General features: G+C 40.8%; 1 protein-coding gene across 2 annotated transcripts in view; it reads left to right on the forward strand.

The window, feature by feature from the left end:
• The window catches only part of asic2 (acid-sensing (proton-gated) ion channel 2), a 261,492-nt gene that overhangs the window by 163,488 nt on the left and 75,287 nt on the right, over nucleotides 1–22,717 (forward strand). Inside the window, exon 1 of one of the 2 annotated variants that reach the window (XM_026345189.1) lies at nucleotides 11,575–12,267. The exons of the other annotated variant lie outside the window; for it this stretch is intronic. Coding sequence (XP_026200974.1) covers nucleotides 11,575–12,267 — 693 coding nt within the window. Of the gene's footprint in view, nucleotides 1–11,574; nucleotides 12,268–22,717 lie in introns of those variants that run through there. 2 annotated transcript variants of the gene reach the window in all.

Below are 22,717 nucleotides of genomic sequence, written 5' to 3' on the forward strand. Positions count from 1 at the left end.
TTACAGTTGTTTTTATGGCGTTTAATAAAACAAAAGAATATCTGAATACCAAACCAAATATCTATCTAACGACATCCAGATATTTGGATCCAACCCTAGTTGTTCAAGGTCTTTATCTGTAGACCCTTATCATTTCTGCAGTTTAAAAGGTTCGTGTTTTATCTAGTGAACCTCCACAGAATAAAATTCTTTGTAGGAAAATTGAATTATTGGTACTCAACCGGCCATATGTCAGATTCAGAGTAGCCCTGAGTACTGATCGTAGATGTGTCACGTATGATCCTGCAAATGAAAAGAGGTGATGGTGATGGGCTTTCAAATAAAATGCAAATTGGAAATCTGTTCCAGTCACTTCAAGCCAGAAGAATAAGTGGAGCTCATCTTTAATTCATTGGAGTACTTACAGTGTCGTGCCAGGGCAATTTTCTTGCTGCAGCCTGCTAAAAGCAGATTCCCATAAGGGTCAACATTTCCTTGGGGAAACAGCTGGACATAGGCCTCCCACTGAACATCTTCCACAGCTCCCATCCTCTTCTCACACTTCTCCCCTTCCTGCTTCTCCTCGAGATGCATCCTCTTGTCATGAGTGTGAGGAAATGTGATGATGTAGACGATCACTGCAGCCACTAGGGATGAGATTGGGAAGTTGCAACATTCTTCTTCTATGGTGAGAATCATCAGACAGTTGCTCTAAAGGGACAATACTGCACTGATGATCTAGTTACACTGTTGCTCAAGGTGGAAAATAATAGAGATAATGGCAGATGAGTCAAAAAGTAAAGCAGTGCTTGTCAGATAAGCCTCCCTTCAGTTGTTCCTTCCAATATTTTCTAAGTCTGGATTTTTGTTTAGACAAGGTCATTGCAACTTGTCACTCTCGCTTTTTCTATTCAGACATATTTTTTTGTGTGCTCGTGTTGAATGAGGAGTTAAACACAATGCCGAATGTCTTCTGTGCGTCAGTAAACATGTGCGGCTCTGAAAGAAGTCACACAAATGAACACCTAAATGATTAAGTTGGAACACATCAATTCATCATAGTACAACTTAATCTCTCCGAGTCCCAGATTCCCAGCATCATTAAAATTTTTACTCATAATGAAGTAATCAATGTTTTATTATCTCTTTAGCTTATTCGGAAATGTATTAATTTCCCTTTTGAAATTTCCCAAAACTGTGATCGCTGACATTTACCCTCTGGTTTCAAAATGTCAGACACCCCAGCTGCATCTGCCTGGTGCTGCTCCCTTTGGAGACTTGACTTCAAATCCAGATGTGTTGTTTTGGGAGTCTAAAACCCACTTAACGAGTTGGACATCGACTAATTGCAGGGTTATATTGTAACAAGTGCTTCATGACAGCCCTCTGTGCACACTCACCCACTTGCTTCACCTCAGCACCCTCATCTGGCCTGGCTCAGTGTGTTGCTGCTTCTTTGTTGTGTCTTCAGTCTGAACTATTTTTAAGTTTCTCCATTATACAACAGAAAGAGTCAGTATATTCAACAGTAGACAATTAATTAGTCCATGTATCCTATTACTGCAGATGAAAAAAAAAAAAAAAGTGAGCAGCTCCTCTACTGCTCTCGGATAAATGCATAATTAATTCAGAGACATGTTTTTGCAACACCTTTCCCTACATGGCTTAATCTATCCTCTCTTTGCATGACTGATGTTGTTTAATCCTTCCTGAAGAATGTCAAGAACGCACAATACCACACACACAAAATAACGATGTTGTTTTGCATGTCATTATGAAGGACAAGTCATTTTTAACTCATTGTGGCAGTCCAGTGTTTGACTAGTCTTGAAGGTTATACACAGAACATCTGACTAATGGCCCAGCTCTCTGTACATGCTCATGCTAATCACTTCTCTGATTGATTGTGCTGCTCCAAAGCACTAATAGCATCATTAGCTGGGACTGTTGTGGCAGTCTCAGCTCTGAGCTTTATATTCCTTCGCCAACATTTTCGTTATCCTTTCTTTTATTATTTAAAAAGTAGAATGAGACAGGTTCGCTTTAAATGTAATTGGCTTTGATTCTCAGTAAAGACAAAGTAATATGTATGCCACAAAACAATAAAGGCTTCTTATTATTCCCACTGCTGCCACACCTATCTTTGTGGGTCGATCCGGAGCTGCTGTTACCCAGGAAACCTGTAATAAAGGAAACAGCAGGAGGATCCCAAGCATAACTGCACAAACAGTTGTATGTATCATAAGCACCTCATTTGCTGATTGTATTTAAGCAGACAAAAAGCAAACTGCAACAAGAATCTGCCATAATCTGCACCCAGATGTAGTCAGTCAGGAAGTAATTCGCCTAATACCTTGAATGTAATCACGCTCAAGTAGTGAATTCCTGTGCCGCATGTGCTTGAAGTGGCACAAAATGGCCTCGCTGACAATCTCAGCAGAGGCAGAATCCTCGTAGAGCAGTCAACAGTCGAGTAATTCTCACATGAGCAGTCAGCTGTCGGAGCCAACAGGACCAACATACCGCCCCTTACAAACTGTTAAACTCATACGAGAAGGATTTAGCTGGTAGGTGCTGAGTCACAGTGCAACATGTGAGACGCTTTGAACGCGCTGGTGGCAGCTCTCATGCTTGTTAAAAGCGAGATGCTGCAGCTGTGAGTTCATGAATCCACTTCGGTGAACTATGCAGTGACTGAAATGATTAACAGCTTATCATCGCGGGTTGTGTTGTTGGAACGTTCGACGCTGAAATAGCGCTTAGTTTATTTTGGTCTGCAATCAATAACAAGGACAATAAAAAATATACTGATAACAACTGCTATGATGTTGATTATCATCACATCCATCATTATAATGAAAGGAGCAGAAAAATCTAATATGAAAGTTTAAAACAACACAACTTGATTGTAAAAAAAAAAAAATTATATTATTCAATAAATTATTGAAAAAAATGCGGCTCATCACTACAGATATTTAATTAACCTACCAGTGTTAATGACATGCACTGAATCTTTGATTATCATCTTACTCTTTAAATTCTTTCCAGTTATATTATATTAACTTTCTGTCATTATCTTTTGCTACAACGCCTTCATACCATCTACCGAGTAATAATGTGCTACATAGTTAGAGTAACTGCGACGAGAACCCATCGTCCTCTGCACCTTTTATATATTTGCTGTTAGCAGAGCAGAGTTCATTAACTTTAAATATGTAACTGTTTCACATACAGTCTTTTAATTAACTCAAACTATATTAACATGCAGTTCATGTTAAAGAGGTTAAGGCAGAAAAACACCCCCAGACTCTTTTGAAACCCTTGAAAGATAATAATTGATAAAACATGAGAACAGAAGAATGCTGCATGAACAATTCTTTAAAAAAAAAAAAATGTAATTAGCAATATTGTAGTTCATTTGATTTTTGATCAAATCATTCTAAGTATAGTAAAGATCATCACAGTTTCCTCGATCTCTAAGTACCATCTTCAAATGAATACTCATAAACCAAGTAAATATTCATATTTTTTTTTTGCACAAGCACATATTCACTTTTAATTACTCCGGTTTATAGAAAAAGTCTCACTTAACAGATGGATGAGTGCGGTCGTACAATCTACAACTTAATGACTAGTTAGTTTTTTGGTTAACCTTCAAATATGAGGAACGTTCATAATGATGTGGTTGATTTCATAGGATAACATTTCATCAGTTTCAAATATATTTTGCAGCTAGGATGCTGCCAAACTGAATGTCGGCAGTGTCAGCTGGGGAAGATTATTAATTTAACCAGAGCAGATGTCATAATCACAGGATGTGAATCCAGCTTGATAAACAACAGATCAATGTTTGCGTTATCACCACATAAGACTAGCCTTTTAGGTGAATATTTAATTCATACCTACACCAAGCCTTCATTCACTCAGCGTGTTCACATGCTCTTTGCAGCTCCACCATATAATTGTGGTTAGTGGCTCTTCAGACTTTAAAGGTTCTTTTGGCTCTGTCTAAATGCGAGACAGATGTGGGGCCTGATCCAGGGCACCTGCTCCCTACTGTGCTTAGATCAGAACGGCCGTTGGCATTTTGGTATAAAGTGGAGGAGCATGAACAGTCAACCATAAAAAATAGGACTGTCAGGCAAAACTAGACATTCAAAATGTAACTGTTAGCATATTCAGCCAAGACAAGTGCAACCGGACGAGCCAGTCGATATCAGAGAGCGCTCTTTTCAGATGGATGCTGATCACATATTAATTGAAGCAGGTCAATAGCACAGTTAACACAGTTTTCCATGGTGATATTGCAGGATCAGTGGCCACATTTTGCGTGGCCTCCAGACACCCTTAAACCAAGCAGGGCTGGAGTCAATTCACTTTCACCTCTATTGATTTAGCTGAAAATGAAGTGAATCTCCTATTCATTAGCAGGCGGAGAGGCACTGACTCTCAATTATTTCCTTTTAATAGTTAAGGAAAAACAAGATAATTGTGGGCTTGTAAAAGTAAAGAAATCTAAATTGAAAACGATTTTGATGTTTCATTTGTTTTTATTAGTTTTTTTTTGTTTTTTTTTTTTTTTGCATTGCCCTCAAGACACACGGCATTAACAGCTTTCTAATTTAATGCAACAAGGAAGCTGGAGATCTCAATGTGCTGAGGTCAGCTACAGTACAGACTCTGAACTAAGAAAACTCTGTTCACTTGATGTTATTGTAATAAGTTGTGACATAAAAGTGCTATTTTTAATTACGAACACTGGTACCCTTGTGGTTTTACCTCAGTGAAAGTAAAAGATTGTTCCCTTCCTGCCACAGGCTAAATTACAGCTCAGCTGAGCATCTCCATCACAGTTAAATGTTCAGTTTTACCTATGGAGGCTGTTTTTTTTTTTTTTTTGTAATTTCCTTTGAGTCCTTTCACCTCCTGCCCCGACACAATCGACAGCTCACTCGTCTACAGGTGAAACAAACTCTGCCGTGCTCCTTTCAGTTCTCCACGCGAGTCAGAGAATTAAAAACTTTTCAAGCGAAATTGAGAACACAAGCAAGTACAAAGGGCAAGTTCTGGCAAATTTGATCTATAATAGAATTTCTTTTCCATGAATTCATCAGGTTTTTCTCCCTTGTAAAACTGCAGCGGTGGAGTTTACAGGTTCCAGATAGTGAGAGAGAGACGTGTGAACTCCCTGACAGTTAATAAACAGCACACTGATGTCTAGTTTCTATGAGGGAAAAAAAAGCCCCATAATATTACTATATATAAAAGGTGACTACAAGCAACAGAGAGGAAAGGACATTTTAATGTAGTTCAACAACAGTGTGATTTATTGCTGCACTTAAAGTTTGGAGCACATTGTCTTATAAGTAAATGACTGGGCATTCCTCAAGCAGAATTAAATTTAGAAAAGTGAATTCAGAACAGGATGCTTTTCTCTGTTGCAACCTGATGTTTTTATAAATGCCTTATTTATTTAAATACATCAGTTGGAGTGTTGGACATGCAAATTTACACCAAAATAGACCTATTTATGTAAATATAAATATTAGACTTGTGCCAGTTCTACCTTGTTTGTCTTGATAAGGGTATAATATGTTAAACTTTAAAGAAAGTGGCCAATAACTGTGGATTTTCTGACCAGCAGTCGGCCATTGTTTTGTCATTGTGAATTATCTTTCTCTACAGATCGATAAATGGTTGCGTTACTGCACCAAGTAATAAAACAGTGCCCAAGTAAAGGCAAGTACAAAGAGCACCGCAAGCCAGCACGCACTACAGTACATGTTATAAAACACTGGCAATAAAAATTGGCTTGTTTTATGAGCAGCATTATGTTTATTAGACCCCAAGGATGCACACAGTGTTTTTATTAATGGAAAACAGTCAACGTAAACTTAAATGTTGGTTTTTGAGACAATCCCAAAAGCTTACAACAGCTAAAGATTTTTATTTTCTATATAGAAAACTTAAGGGTATTAAGGGCAGTTTTCTAAACTGTGTTCAAACTCAACACAGCTTCTTCTTCAAATGCCTGCAAAGAGATGTAGTTTTGTTTATGCAACTTAAAACTAGTAAACAAACTAAAGTGTTAATGACTGCAGCAGTGTGACAAATGAGGAACAGACCCCCTCAATGCTGCATCACAGCAATTAAATGAGCAGCTTCCACAAGTTTTATTTTTTTATTTAAGCACTGAGGATTTATCCGTCTGATTAGTTTAAAACCAGGAAGTTCACGCAGGAGGTGGAAGGTGAAGATGCCTCTCCGGGGTAACACCCCCCCCCCCCCCCCCCCCCCTCCTCTCCCACCAGTTGACGAGTATTAGTGCAGTCCGATCTGAAAACTCGTAAAGAAGAGAAAAGCTATTGATTGCTTTGTCTGCCGTCGCTGTCGTTTTAAATCAAGCCTTGGGTTTTGATGTACGGCGGCCCGCCACAAGATACACTGTTTGAATTCACCTCCTCCATCCTTCATCTACGCCAGTGTCACGGCCTTACATGTGCAAGGGCAGCGTGATGCTCACGTCCTTATGAATCATGTCCTGTTGCCTTGCTTGCATCTGACTGCAGAGCTGCATTTGTGCAACTAAGCTGTTTTCGTTTGGCATTCTCTGAAATATTTTGGGGTCTTATTAACATGAATGCATGAATGTTTAATTGTACTTATTATTTACAGGCCACTCTCTCACTACCAGTTTACTGCTATGTGTCTTTTGATCTTAGACAATCTTTTTGATGAAAGTGTAAAGGAATATCTAATAGGCAATGCATACCCTGGCATCGCAGCTATAGAATAACGGTTAATTGTATCTGACGCTTAGGTTGGCTATATCCCTAATTAATCAATGATTTCCCTTATGTTTTAGAATTGCAAATTGGATATGTTGAGCCTTTAAGCTCCTCTTTACACTGACTGCATAGCTGGACTGCGAAATTCTCTTTATGGCTCCAAGCTAATTATTCAACTCTTGGATTCAGGCTCTGGAAGAATGCCTCTGACTCTAGCTGTAGGCTGTGTGTGTGTGTTTGTGTCTGTCTGTGTGTGTGTATGCACCGCTGGAGTGTCCAGCAGGTGAACTGGATGTATGCATGCATTTAACATCTCAATATAGTCCCATAGCTCCATTTCTTTGCATTTTTAGATGATGCATTTCGCTCTTTCAATGGTGCGGCTGCTGTAAAAGACAAATCTCATTGTGCATGCGTATAATGTGCATGTCTGCGTGCACCGTTTTGCATTTTGGGTTATCTGTGTTCATTTCTTTTGACAGTGTGAAAGGTTTCTTGAGGCTCACATGTGGGCTTTATGGCTCCTGAGTTAAATATGTCTTCTTGTCACATTTTGGAAAATGAGATCACAGGGAGTTGTCAGCCGGCTTCGCAGAACATCCAGCCGAACAAACAAAAGCAACGTGTGCTCAAGTCAAAATAATGTCAAGCACGCACTCGTACTGTGTTGTTATAAAACAGTTTTATAATAATTTGGTTAGCCTCTGTGACTCATGACACACATGTTTTGATGGTGTGATTATGACTCAGAGCCGCCGAACCGTAAGCTGTTACAAAATGAGTTATATTCTGGGTTTGGATTTCTAGTGCCTGTTTGGTTCTACACCTTTTTGCAGGAACTAAGGGAAGCATGGGCGAGTCCAATTTAAAAATGTAAAATTGAAATAAAAACCCCTTTATCTGGAGGGTCTTAACCATATATGTAAAGTGCCTTTAGATGACTTTTGTTGTGATTTGGCAATATATAAATAAACAGAACTGAATTATTCATGGCGCTGGGAGAAAATGCTCCTCTGTGTAATTGGCAGAACAATGCTGACGAATGCTAATAAGTGAAACCTTGAATTTTATAAAACCATGCATTAAAGCATTGAGTGAACGAGAGCACTTACACCAAGTTGGCTCAGAAGCTTTTTGTTTACTTGCATTGATGAAACCTATTTAACTTAACTGCACTGGGCAGAGATTGTTTGTTGGAGGATGTGATATTGGCAGAGCACACATGAACTAATCCCTCACCGTAAAAAGCAGTCACAAAATGGTACTAACAGTGTCTTTAAATGAGAAATGAGGTAAAAGGATCTCAACTCAGACGCTGTGTGGGTGTTTGATGTGTTTACACAGAACCACTAAGAATACACTACAGGGCTGAAATGCGCCGATATTACAATTGCAATTATATCTGTGAAGGTTCTGAGTCATCCAGGTGAAGTTACCTGGAAGTTGAGTTATGGCAACTGGACTTGGTTCTTGTTAGGTCGAAACGTTTCACTACTCAACCAAGTAGCTTCTTCAGTCTGAAGTTGATTAGAGACCACAAATGTATCCTCTAGGTTGGTTTCACTGCACCCCTGGCCTGAATAGACTCATAAACAATGGAAGGGGAGGTTTTAAAATATGTAATCGTCAAACCTAACAAGCCTAAAGTTACTATTTAATTTAGCAGGTGGCCAATTTATGTGGAAATATATCACCAGATCAACCACCTTCAAAAGTACAATAATACAAATAAAGTGTATCATAGAGGATTTGTGTTGCACACTGCAAAACTGAAACAAGTTTAATTTTAAGTTATGAGAATTGAGAATTTAAAGTTTAAGATTGCTTTTTTAACTCCATTAATTTATTCCAAATTTCCATTTCTGTTAAATAATACAAATGTGTGTTGTATCCACGTGAAAATCTAATTTTACATATAAAAAGAAAATATAGAGCACTGCTTTTAAAAACTTTTGTTTCCACAAATCAAATTATCTCACAAAATGGACTCTAAACAATGAGTAGGAATGAGTCTTTGTGGTTACAGGTTAGTCTTTCTTTGCTCACTGTTACCATCTTTCTGAGTTTTTGTATATGTTGCACAAACTCCTTCTACTTTTTCCTAACTGGAGTAACAGAGCTAGCCTAGTTTCCATGCCTGCAGTGAGCTGTGTGCAGGTGAGGAGACTGGACTTCACCGTTGGCTTTAATTAAAAATGCTGTCCTGTACGCCGCTTCCTTTTAGACAAGAGGATTATGTATTTGTTACATTTAATTAAGTTTACTACGAGATGTGGAAGCGAATGCCAAGTGAGACTGTCAGCTGATGAGGCTCCTTCAGTGCACACAGGTATTTTATCAGAGCCAGCAGCTTCACCTGATCATTTTAATTTCTGTTATGTCAGTACCTACGACTATTACATGATTGATTCCAGCTTTATTATATCCGTACCTAACGTGTATTTATACCTACAAATATATGTTGCTGTTTTCGAAAGGGTGAATTCCAGCTAAGCAACTATGTAAAGATTTGACTCCCCGAGTTATATAAGCATTGGATAAAGTGATTGAGTAGAGACTATTACCTAAACCCTCACAAAAAAACAAAATAATATTAAATCAACGGTTTTTTATGATTGATTGAAGGAACATTGTGCACTAAAGAGGGCAGAGCCGGGATGTGCATTTTTGACCCCTTGTGCTGATTTGAAATAAAAGCATCTTGTATTTTGGCTTTGGTTATATGCTGCACAACTCTTCTTTAAATGTTCTTTTACTTTTATTTAAGACTTAAAGTATATCAACTGCTTAAATTAAAACATCATATTTGCCTATGAAAATAAAATTTACATAAACAACGAGCATTGGAGGTGGACTATAGAGATTAGTGGCAAATTACCATACATCTGCATATAGTCCTTATTTTGTAACAGCGTGACCCTTTCTTTATATACAAATTATTCATTTCCATTGTTATAATTAAAAGTAAAAGTAAAAAAAAAAAAACATTCTTGCTGAAAGTAGAGAAGAGAGCCTGTGTCTAGCTGCTCCAGCCTCTCACACATGCACAGAGCCGCCTCTCATTGCACTGTAGCAGTGTGGCTCGGCAGCAGCAGCAGACGAACAGAGGGGGGCGAAGGACGGCGCGAGTTAACACAGAGAGAGACAGGCGTTCTCATCAGTGACGGTCTCACCGGCTGTGTGGACAGAGCTGTGGCGCAGGAGGAGGAGAAGAAGAGGTGCAATGGGGGGACAAGCTGCGTGAAAAGAAAGAAAAAAAGAAAAACGGAGCAAAACAGAAGAGTAATACACAAGAGACCACAGGAGAGGGAAGGGAGAAACAGAGAAAGATCACCACCGAGGGGAGAGAAGTCATTTGGAGCAGGGAGAGGGAGCAAGCTGGATGGAGCTGACAAGGACACAGAGGAAGGAAAGCGCATAGAGAAGCGTTGCCTGACGGGGGGAGAGAAGCGTGGAAGTGCGTGCACAAAGTGGAAGAGAAGAAAAGAAAGAGGAGGAGAGGGAGCCTGACAGGAGGTCGAGCTTACGGGGCTTGACTGACACAGGAGTGAAGAGGAGGAGGAGGAGGAGCATTGGGGGCAAGTTGATGGATTTGATTTTGGAGAGAGTATTTTTAGAAGGGGGAGCGCAGACATGAGAAGAATATTCAGATTCGAGATGCTGTCTCTGAGTGGAGGAGAAGAGACTGGGGGGGAAGGAGGAGAAGAGAGAATAACAGGAGGCAGAGAACTGGTGAGAGATGTTGAGATCAGAGTGTGACAGAACAGATTATCTCTGGTCTGCCTTCCCACAGGAAGCCGCCGTGAGTGTGTGTCCGCGTTTGCGCACGAGTGCCTCCTCCTTCGCGGCGAAAGTGTGCTGTAGCATGTTTTCAGCTGGCTCTGTGGCGCTCAGAAGCACGTTCTGCACAAGACGAAGCTGCCCTGTGGTTACTCACAGGACTTTAAAACACTGATTGAAGCCACGTAAAAGGGGGGGGAGAGAGAGAGAGAGAGAGAGAGAGAGAGAGACAAGGAGCACGCCAGTGACATCACAAAGGAAGTCAGGACATCAAAAGTGAGACTGCAAAAGTGGGACAGAAAACAAATGAGCGTGGGGGACTTTTTGGGAATCCAATTAAAAGCTTCTACTGAATAGTGACAAGGAACTGATTGCCACCTCTGGCTGCTGAATGCCTCCGCACGCCAGTGAAGAAAAACACACACATAAATCAGAAGAGAAGAAAACCACAGCGCTGGAACAGACAAGCTCTCCCATGACAGGCTGCACCACACCAACCAGCTCCCTCTGCCGTTGTCTAATTATTTTAATTACCTTTCCTTCGTTCATTTGTTTTTTCCCCCTCTCTGCTTAGCCTTTGGTATTTTGTATTCCGTCCTCCTCTCTCCTCTCTCTTCCCCTCCCTCTTCCTCTTGCCTTCGCTCTCTCTGTCTCATGCTCTCTTGTTCACTGTCACACTAACTGCGGTGGATGCTGGAGTCACTCATGTAGAAGCCACCTTGCTTGGAGCACATTTGCCTGGCTTTTTCTTTTTATTTTTATTAATCTCCTGCGGACTTGGATGATTGGAGCACTGTCAGATCGAGAGACCAGGAGAGATGACCAACAAGTAGCTGCTGCTAGGTTCATCAGAGCTCCTGTACCACTGGGAGGAGACAACTTCAAAACACAGGTCTCTTTGAGTGCTACTGTCACATGTGCATACTGGACAATATAATATACTTAAGACTGCATGAGCCATTAGTACTTGTAAGGAGAATCACATATCTAGGTGTGGATTACAGTAGTGGATTTATCCTGGAGCTACATGTTGGCCCCAGCCTCTGAGGCCTGGCTGGGAAATGAAGCCTTCCCCGTGGCTGTAGGAGCGCGGTGGGCAGCTATGGCCCTGGAGGGACGCTGTCTCCGGCGGGGATCCCCAGCCATGATCAGAAAGACCCATGAGCGGCATCCTAAAAAGCCAACTCTGGCTCAGGTCACTTCCACTTTGCTGTCAAGGACACGTCTGCATGGCCTGAGGCATGTTTGCCTCCCTGGTGGCTCTGTGGGCCACAGGGCCTTCTGGTTGCTGGCCCTCTGCACTTCCCTGGGTCTGCTTTTATCCTGGTCCTCCAACCGCCTACTCCACTGGCTTTCCTTCCCCACATACACACGGGTCCACACGGAGTGGGCCAAAGAACTGGCCTTTCCTGCAGTCACTATCTGCAACAACAACCCTATCCGCCTCTACAAGCTCACCAAGAACGACCTGTATTTCGCTGGTCACTGGCTGGGCCTGCTGCTGGCTAACCGGACAGTGAGGCCCTTAGTTCTGGACTTGCTTCAGGAGGACCGTCGGGGCTGGTTCAGGAAGCTGTCAGATTTCAGCCTCTTTCTGCCACCGAGAAACTTTGAAGGAACCAACCTGGAGTTTATGGACAGGCTGAGCCACCAACTCGATGACATGCTCCTCTCATGCAAATACAAAGGAGAGCCTTGCGGAGCTCACAACTTTTCTTCTGTAAGTCCAACTTCTTCTGTTGTCTTTTCTGGAAGTTTTGTGCCAACTCTGCTGCCATACAAACACTCCTGTATCTCTGCTTGTGGTTGTAATTTCAACTCCTTACATTTTACCGTCAGTCATTCCAGTCTAAACATCTATTGCAGTATAAAAGTTGCGAATATATTACATCACGCACAACAATACATTGCTTCATTTCATTATCTCCGTTCCTTCATCACTTTTCAAGGTTTAGTTACAAGACTGTAAAACTTTTAACACTAAACTTTTAACTGCTAAAGCTCCCACAAAAAAGATCAGTGAATTTGCTACTGCACAAAACAACATTGGTGCAACCACAGTGATCGTTCCACCCGAGCTCTTGTTGGATTGATGCTTGTAAGACGCTGCCTTAGCAGAAAAAAACAAAACAAAGGCTTTAACATGTGTCCTAGAATAACATGTATGAAATGAGTCACACATAAACTCTCTATGTAGGGAAGTTTCTTTTACAGTTCTGTGCACAACCAGGGGGATTTACAGTCTGATCACTCTCCCTCCTCTTTCTTGTTTTCTATGTGGGTGGCTGTGGGTTTGGGGATTTGTGTGCTCGCTCTTCCTGGTGCACCCCCTTGGCACAGCTGAACCATGGCAGATGTTTTTCTCTGTGGTAATGCAGAAGCACAAATTGTCTTTGAAACCTTTTTGTCATTTGATTTGTGTTCTTTTTCTTTTCTCTCTCTTGCTTCTGCGGCCTCGGTGTCAGAGAATGACTGAAGAAGAAATGGGAAATGACACAAATACCTGTGTGCAAAGTCTGGGTATGGTGGCTGGTGTAGCTTGCTTGTGTTGCTATCAAGCATATTGTACTCTATTTTAATGCTTTAAACTTAGAATTGTTATCGGTTTCATCAAACCCTAGCTACATTTAATACAGTTTGGAGACATTGTGCTTCAACAATAGTCAGTAATTTTGTAAAAATAAAATAATAATAAAAAAGAAATGAATAAGGCCTTTGTGGTTCCGGAGGGAGCTGCATGAAATGTGATAAATTGTCACTTGAAGCAGTGTTGGTTGGGGTTGAAGCCTACAAGTTTAGAAATGAAAAGAAAAATCTGGGGGTGTGGAGTCAGAAAGATTCATTTTACCAGATCTCTGCAGCCTACTTCTCATCTCTGTTGGAGCCTAGCAGCTCCAGGCTGCGTTCGCTGCTACTAACATAACACATGCGGATCTTTGACCAAATGGGGGTCGATTTACATTGTGGGTAAAGAGTGCCGACAGACGAGAAGGAGGAGAATAAGTTCAGTAAAAGTGTTACATCTCAGGTTCGGTTGTGTCAAGTTAGAGCTTTTTTTTAAGTGACCATTAAGAGTCTAACAACTGTTGTAATGCAGCGGTGAATCGGTGAACTACTCCTTTATCCAGTAATGCAACATTTGATCAAGTTCTTTATTGTCTTTTAATGTCATTAGTTGTTTTCTCTTGTCTTCCATGAGATTAATATTTTTGTTTGCATGTTGTTGTACAGTTGCTCTTCAAACAAAATAGTTGTTCAGAACTTTTGAGCACAACTTTGGAACACATCTGCTTTTATTACAAATAAGCACTCATCAATGATCCAGAGATCTGAAGTGTTATAACTTCAATGCTGCCTCACTCTCAGTGCTCCATAATTTCTGCCAGCAGTCAGGGCCTTCATACGGGGATGTGTATAACATGATCAAAGGGAAAGTCCATTCTGAAGACTTTGAATTCTCGGTTCCATGAGGGGAAATGAAAGCGACGGTAAAAGTTAGTGGCCGTGAAAACAGCTGAACCTGCTGTTTCAGTTTAGTTTTCTTTTATTTTATTTTATGGATTTGAATTGCATCGCTGACAAGGCAGAGATTAATTGCATCTGTTTCTGTTGTCTTTTGTTAAACAAACTAACATTTAAAAGTTTAACACACTCAGTGTGTAGCAGTAGAATCCCCCAGCGCATAAAAAACACTCATAATTGCAAGTTGAGGGCAGCATGATTACTATGCTAAAAGTACAGCACAGCATAAAAGTGCTCGCCATCTTTCACTAAAATGCCCTTTTATAGATTCACGTCCTCTTGCCTTATATTAGTCTTTTACAAGCTTGCAGTCAGCAGTTGTTGGTGTGATTTCATCAAACTATATTGGGTTTCATGAGTTTTTCTGTCTCTGGTGGGTGGTGCGGCTTATTTTTGGCCGCTCTGTTTTGTCTCTTTGCCCTCCGTAAGCACAGGACAAGGTGCATCAGCCCACTACAATGTAATTGCAATGCAAATGAAGTACTTCATCGGAACCACGTCCACAAGCAGTTACTGTACAGTCATTTTAACACACGGAGAGACATGTTCCTAGTTTGTTGAGTTTAGTTATTAGGTTTTGTGCAATGTTGGAAAGGTGTCACCTCAATACTCAGGTCACCTTCTTTTTAATACGTTCTAGAGAGCTGGATGACTGTCATGAGTACTACCAATGAGAAACTTGTAATGTGAAAGTAGCTGCTGCTGTGATCATCAGATGTCAGTTGACCACGTGAGCATGCGAGCTGTTCCTGTTGGTTTGATTGTGCTGTAATAGCAGTTCGAGCAGCCTCAATGATTAGCTGTCTTTCAATATCTCTGAACATTGTGTAAGAATAAATCAAGCCGCTTGTAATGGTGCAGAAAAGTGTCCTCTTTAAACAGCCAGTCTGTACAGTCACTTAGAAATATCAGTAATTCAACGGGATTGAAGGACAAGGACAAGTTGCTGCAGCAGCGGCAGCACAATAACAGTGCACAGTCCCTAATAGTGACCTCAAGCTCACCAAGACCATTATTACTTTTGTATCAGAATATACAATCCTAAAGTCTCAAATTCTGGAGATTTTAGTTGTTGCTTTGCAGATCAGAGCCACGTTGATGCCCCACTCCTGCCTATTTTCTCATCTTGTTCGACATCATAGGGGGCCTCATGCCGTTAACGGGCCCTCAGTGATTTTGCTAATCTCATTAGCCCGCTGCTGCAAGTCAGCAAAGACTCCCTGAGGCCTATTCATTATCACTGCAGTTAGAGCACTGTCACTCTACGAAAAACGCTGCAACAGCCAGATTAAAAGGAGGATAAGTAACACAAGCGCATAAACTTCTGAGTGAACAAACACGAGGGTTCTTGCTTTGTGTGTGCACACGTTTCAGACGTGCCTTTGTCTTGGAGGATAAGTGAGAGACTCGGTTTTAATAGTCTGGTTGTTGATGCTTTGAACTGCCAAGCGCAGGGTGATTTGAAAGGGAGAGAAAGAGGGAGGTACGGCTGGAAGCTGGGAGTGCGAGATGACATAGACAGAAGTCAACCGGTTGCTCTCTTTGGGGATTTAAACTGGCCCTTTAACTCAGACCAACCTCCTGCAGCAAAAGGATTTCATGAATCTACTGTACCAGAGCAAATGGGAACTAGTAGAAAACTGGCTAATCAATAAATCTATTATCTTCATGCTGTAGTTTATAGTGGTCTTTTTAGATCCCATATATCCAATGGTGATATACTCTCAGTCACACTAACACGAGGGGAAGACAGAGCGGGAGGAAGAAGGCAAGGCAGACTGTTCCAACCAGCCACAGTGAAATGTAAGTGATACCTTATCAAACAGCTAGCTAAGCCTCTTTCTATGTGGCGCAGATACACATCTCGACCTTACTTTTCAGGGCTCCGTTGAGGACTAGATAACTGTGCCTGCGACGACAAATTAAACAGTGCTCAGAGTTTGAGCGCACCACCTAATCACGCTGCAGACAGGGGATGAAAAAAGGCTGAGGCTCTTTGCCTGGCCACTGTAATGCATCAACTCTATCTGCTGCGAAATCTCATAACTGCAGAGCCACAGTAATGCTGCACCACTCGCCTAAAGTGTTTTTTGTTTTTTTGTTTTTCCATATGTGCTTTTGAATTGTGATTTATGCGGGTACAATACTTTGTGTCAGATTTACTGTTATTAATTGTTGCCCTTCTCCCTTTTATGCCCTGCTCACCAGCATTAACAGTAGTTTTGTCTGTTAGGAGATTATTTGCAGTCAAAACTTTCAGTTGAATCCAATTATTAAAAAGATGTTACGTTGGTTTGTTTAAGTTTTCAACTGCTCCGTTAAGGATAGCGGAGACACGCTTGCAACATTCAGCCCGCTTAGCAGTGAGAGGGTTTGTGCTGTTTTGTTGCATCAGGGTGGGTAAAAAAGTTGCATAGGAAATGATGAGTATGTTAGATTTGCACACTTGGTGGTGTTGAGTAAAGTAAAGTTTGCTGAAAGTTTGCTGACGCTGCACCTTATGTTAGTGTTTAGTTGTTGTTGAGGTTTTTTTTTTTGTTTGATTTGTACCTTATTTCTAATTATAATTTGTTAATGACACACTTTTGGACTTGATATTTACTTACTTACATGTAACATCTTATTCCTCTGGGAGTTAGCCCAACACTATTTTGTGTGTTTGTAGTAAAATATTTATTTTGCCAGTAAAAAAGGACATTTAGACTTATGCTAATTAGATATGAAACACCTGATTTCACATTAATGCTAATGTTGATCCATCTACTAGAGTTGTACATATGCAGGCTGGTGTGATTGACAAGTTGACAATATCAATTTCAAAGTCAATAATATATCACTAGTTTATCTACAGCTAGTGTGACATTCACAAGGAAATGTTCAAGAAATGCAAAGTAATCATGGAAGAGGTTGCAGGTAACCTTTATCTGCAGGCAAAGAAGCACATAAAGGACAAATACTCTTTGCTTTACTATTACATTTTGTTATAATATCTTGTGTGATGTTTCCTGTAATCCCTGTCCTGTAATGCCATTCAATTCAGCCTCATTTCCATGTTTTCATTTTTCCACTATGAATTATGCAGTCTTTCTGTTTTGTGTTTTAGTAATAGCCGGCTCAGTTCTGCACATGCCAAATGTAACAGCCCCCTCTCTACTGATTCTGTTTGGTTAACAGGTGTAGTAATGGTCGTGGACATTTGCCTTAACTGCTCCCTTGAGTCTTTAATACCTAAAGATCAACGGTCTTGTTATATGAGAGGGCACCTTTGCAATTCATCTCTCCAGAATGTTAATTGATTGAAAAGATGAGGTTTCCCACAACATGGACTTATTTTCAGCTACACCTTCTATTTCCATTCCACGGCTCTAATTATTTGCAGTTTTATTAACAGTGCTTTGGGAAAACTTGGAAATCTGCACCAGCGGTTGACTCACTCCATCTCGTTTTCCACCACAACCACATAAACACAACAAGGCTTTAACTGAGGGTTAAAGCCGTTCACGAAGCCGGGTCAATCACCGCTAAGCCTGGGGGAGATGCTGATTGAGTTTTAAGCACATGCAGGGAATAATGCAGCCCACTTTTACTGAACCTTTCAGTGGGATTGTGTAAAGCAGGACCAGAAGCTATTGATCAGGCTCAAAATAAACAAGAGTGGGAGTCAGGTGGAAAGCTCCAAAACACAGCCATTTCATTAACACAGGTGGCCCCGTCCATACCGCGCTCTGCACCCAAGATCCAATTACTCTATACAATACAAATGGTGATTTCATGAGCTCCAACTTCCAGCTTGTATTAAAAACCATAACAGTGCTGTGTCTGAATGGCCACTGCGCTGGCCATTGATAAGCCATAGCCAGTGCATGCAGCCAGCATGCAATAGCTGTTTGACAGCAACGTAGGCTGCGGTGAAAAGTCGCCTTAATCTCACAATATGAGGCAAACACTGAATGCAGATGAAAAGATAATACCTGGTTAGTATTCATAATGTCACGCCGATACATAAACCACAGGACTTGTAAAAGGTTAGTGGTTGAAATAGCACACTGATGGATGCTGTTCTCTTCCATGAATAGCATTATATGCAGCCGTGTCCCATCTCCAGCTCACTTTATGTATGGAATGTAGCAGATGAGCTTTGTGTTTAATACTGTAAAGAAAGAAAAAGTGTGTTGTTGAATGTTTATGCAAGACATACTGTAAGTGAAACAGAGACATTGGTCGTAGTATTTGAATAACATACATACAGCTTGCTTGACCTTATGTTTTCCCTTCCAGTTTATCTCCCTTTCACATACAAATCCATACTTTACTAAAGACATGAATATTTCCACACCCACGATCGAACTTCAGGCACTAAACACCCACCTACAGTATTGTCTCTGTTGTGTGTATTCCAGGGGGAACAAGTATGCTAATGGGCACCATAACAATGAACAAGTCTCAGAAATTACCCTAGTGTTGCATCAACATCTATCGGACGTAAAGGCAACTAAAAGACAACATTAAAAGCTTCACAATGTGTGAGATTTGTTGCATGGCTGTTGACATGGATTGCATTGCGTTTCACTGCTGTACATGTGATACTTATGTCAAATTGTTCTACTGAGTGTAAAATGAAGTGTAGTCAAGAGGTTCATAGACGCAGTACAGTTTTCTCAGAGTTGTTTGAGTCCTTTCTAAAGTGAAACAAAGACACAATCTTACACCCCAACACTTTGTTGAGTATTATCGGTTAGGTGTCTACTTTTCCAATGTTGGCAATATGTAGCAATAATTACACAGCTTTTGCCATCTTAGTCACCATAACCATGGTTGGGCCAGCAGTGACTCAGTTAGTAGAGCGGTCGCTCTTCAACTTCAGGGCTGGCTGTTCATGACTCGACTCCTCTTGGCCATACAGTATGTTGAAGCGTCCCTGGACCAGACACTGAACCCCCTAAGATGTCCAAAAAACCTCTGCCACTGTGGTTGGACTGGGTGCCAGTCCTGAGCCTGGTGAAAATTGGGGAGGCTTGTGTCAGGAAGGGCATCCAGTAGAAAAACCTGTGCCAAGTAAAAATGTGCAGACCTTGGGACAAGCCAAAAGGGAGAAAACAAAATAAACAAAAAACCCAACAACTTCATAACCACCGTTACAACTGGTATATAATGTAAGTATAGAGTGGGTTGTGTGAGGATTAAAATAGGTCCTTACTTTTTCTGATTTGAAGAAAATTGCCAATACAATCTGTATTGTTATCTCATCAATTCAAAGTAAATTGAACAACTGTGCCCTAACAATATTGATACTGGTTGCTAATTAGTCAGGTGAAATGAAATAAACAGTCATTAATTAGTGGATTACTTGGATATGTTTAGCATGTGTATGTGGCCTTCATGGAGTTACATGTCAGAAAAGAAAACTTTTCTACGCACATTCAAGCACTGCCTCAGTTATATTAGAATATGTACTTCTTAGTTAAGATGATGTCAGAGGCTGCATCTTTAGTATGTCCCACCTAAACACCTCTAAATGACATCATCATTAACTGAACAACATATTATATATATTATCCCTATAAGAATGACAAAACATAAATGACATAACATCCAGCTGTTATTACAACACCAGCATGCACCTGTCTTTCGCGTCAAGCAGTATCCTTTCTCCACGTGTATCTTCCTCTGCCCTCCTTCTCTGTTTTTGACAGCATAATAATAATTGCAGCCTAGTTTGTATGAGCCACCTTCAACTTGATATAGTTTATATGAACAAGAGTAGACATTTGTGAAGACCCATACGTACACATGAATTAAATTTTATGTTGCCAAATTGCCTTTTATGGACCTCTGCAATTGTTAAAATGGGTCAAAATGCACTTGGGTGGCTGTTAAGATTGTGTGTGTATGACAAGCACTGCACCTTCACATAAACAATCTGTTAGTGCTTGAAGGAAAGCGCAGGGAATTAAGCTGGCCATGTCCGGAGGACTTGTTTGGCAGCTCAATCACAAGCAGGCATTGTGCTGACACTAATACAGGTCTCCCAGGATAGTAGCTCTATCTGGCTCTACTCACAGGTGTCTTTTATCATGTGACAGGGCAGCAATCATACCACTGCCATAAACACACATACACACTGTAAAGGTATAAAGAAAATGATGTAGCTAACTTCTGCAGCAGGTTCACAGGAGACCATATTGACATAGTCTAAATGTCACACTTCTTCTTGCCTGGTTTTTCGTAATTGCAAAATCTCATATAAAACGATTAACAAGCACAGACTGTATACTGGAGTTCACATGTATCAGCCCCAGCACCTTTCCAATTCATTACATTCCCACACACTTTGTAGACCTCTGTTTTCACGCTCCGAACATGAGGTCGTTGGGGTATCGCAGCCCCGCTGGTGTTATTAGAGCTCGCGTGGCATGTGACCATCCCACTCTGCATGATTTTGACCTTTTGTGGGGCTGCTTCCTACTTCGGGTCAGGCATTATCCGGTGTGGTGGTGCGTAGTTTGAAATCTGCGGGGATTTGCTGAGCTCTGAGGATGCACGGGTCAAACAGCAGCAAAGTTTCTAGGCTCTGGGCAAAAACCGCAGAATCAGCCATGTTCCAGATATTAACCCTGCAGTTGGAATCTCACCTAGCTGCATTCTGCTTTTCACGCTGCTCTACATAGAGTTCACTGCTATCCATTACTGCCATACATTACAACATCACTTGATCTGATCGTAGATAATGGTGCTGGTGTCAGCTGTGTGCAATAAAACGAAGCAGCCGTTTCATCTTATTTTCTTGTTTTTATCTGATTCGTGCATGAAGTGCTGCTACTTTTTCCACCCAGGAAATGTGCCTGCTGGCAAAATTTTTATGTTTTCACCTGCTATCTGTCAAAAACAGATTCAGTAGTTCCCGTTACGCCCCACTAGTTTTCTTCCCCAAATCTAAATTAGGAAGGAGTCACAAGGTGAGAGAAACAAGATTGCAGCCATAACCCACTCTCCCCTTTCAATTACTACTGCCTTTGTGCCTTTAAGCAAACACTTAATCCTCTGCTGCTCCAGTCAAGTTACTTGGCGCTGAGTAGTAAAAACATGTTGGCTGCTGGACAGCTCTCAGGTGTGTGTGTGTGTTTGAGAGAGAGGGACCATATGTGCAGCTTCCCCCAGCCTGAAACTGATGCTGTGGATCAGACAAATGGATCCTGTTTAAATCAGGGTTGAGAGTGAAGGACCACAGTGGCGGCAAATGAAATGGAAACTGACTTCAAATGGTACATACCTGTTTGAACAAGGCGGCATCAACAGAGGGATACAGATCTTTTTTTTTTTTTACTAATCTAAGCTGCTGCTTTTTTGAGATTTTGCATCATTAATGAGGTCTGGTTCAGCTAATATTGATTTAGCCAGAACTTACTGTACCTCCTCATACTTCACACTTTGCACATACACCTACACGTTTCCCTCATATTCCTTATTTTTGACTCTAGGACCCACAGAGCGTTCCCCGTGGCTCTTTCTGACTAGCTTGTAAGATTGCTGTGCTAAACTGGATGCTGTTGATGTCTGACTCAGTCCACACTGTGTAGCCTCCACACATGTCAGAGCTCAGTATCAGTCATCTGTAGCAGCTGGAGAAATTAAGTCTAACACAGTTTGTGTTTTGAAGTGATTAAAGGCATACGTGTTTATTCATTCTTCACACACACCATTAGTCACTTAAATTAACCAGAATTTAATCCCCTTTCATTTTGTCATCTTGAGATTTAAGTAAACCCTTAAATAGTTTATCGTTCAATGCAAGACAAAGAAAAGTCTGTCTTGTTCTGGGGAGAGACTGAGAAGACAGGAGGTGGAGCTGGTTGTGTAAGTCAAAAGGGAAAAGGGTAAACAACCAGGAAAAGCAGCGGGCATCGAGAGGTAAGGAACACAGCGGCTTGCCAGATTTAACCTGAACAGTATCAAAGAGAGAAACCTCTGAGATCTCGTGGTTCCGTCAATAATTTAATACACTGAACGTCTCGCCGTTGTTTGTGCCTCTCCTTCAGATGTGAATACCTTTATGAATAATGGAAATACACCGAGCAGTTTGTGGCAATTCATCCCATCTACTTGACAGCACACTTTAATTCAGCTTTACCTTCTCACCCATATGCTGGTGCCAACCCGGTCTTTAAAGAAATACGTTTCTTTACAACTGAACTGTAATCAAATGTAAGCAAATATGTTTTTATAGGGAATGTAACAGCTTGGAAACGACAAGTCACAAATACATTTCTATGTAACATGCAACATATTTTGTCCACCAAAATATCTGATCTATAACATCCAGTTTTCTTTTCTGCAAACATATGGCTGATGCATAGCAGTATATAAGAGAGTGTAGAATTTACATTCTTTATACAGTATCTACAGCGAGTGACAGATTATATACTGAGCAGGTTTTTCTGAAAATGCCATAGAACTGTAATTATGAATCTTTAGTCAACTTAAAAATATACATTATCTGTACTTTCAATATTATGTTTGTTCTCAGTCTCATAAGGATATTATTAACACAGTAAATGCTTTGGTGTTATTTGGACCTTAGTGTGTGGATATTAATATTCCACTTGTTATGTTGATATAAAAAAAAACAGCAGAGATAAAGCTTTGACTGA

Source organism: Anabas testudineus, chromosome 8 (genome assembly GCF_900324465.2).
Source record: "Anabas testudineus chromosome 8, fAnaTes1.2, whole genome shotgun sequence".
NCBI lineage: Eukaryota > Metazoa > Chordata > Actinopteri > Anabantiformes > Anabantidae > Anabas > Anabas testudineus.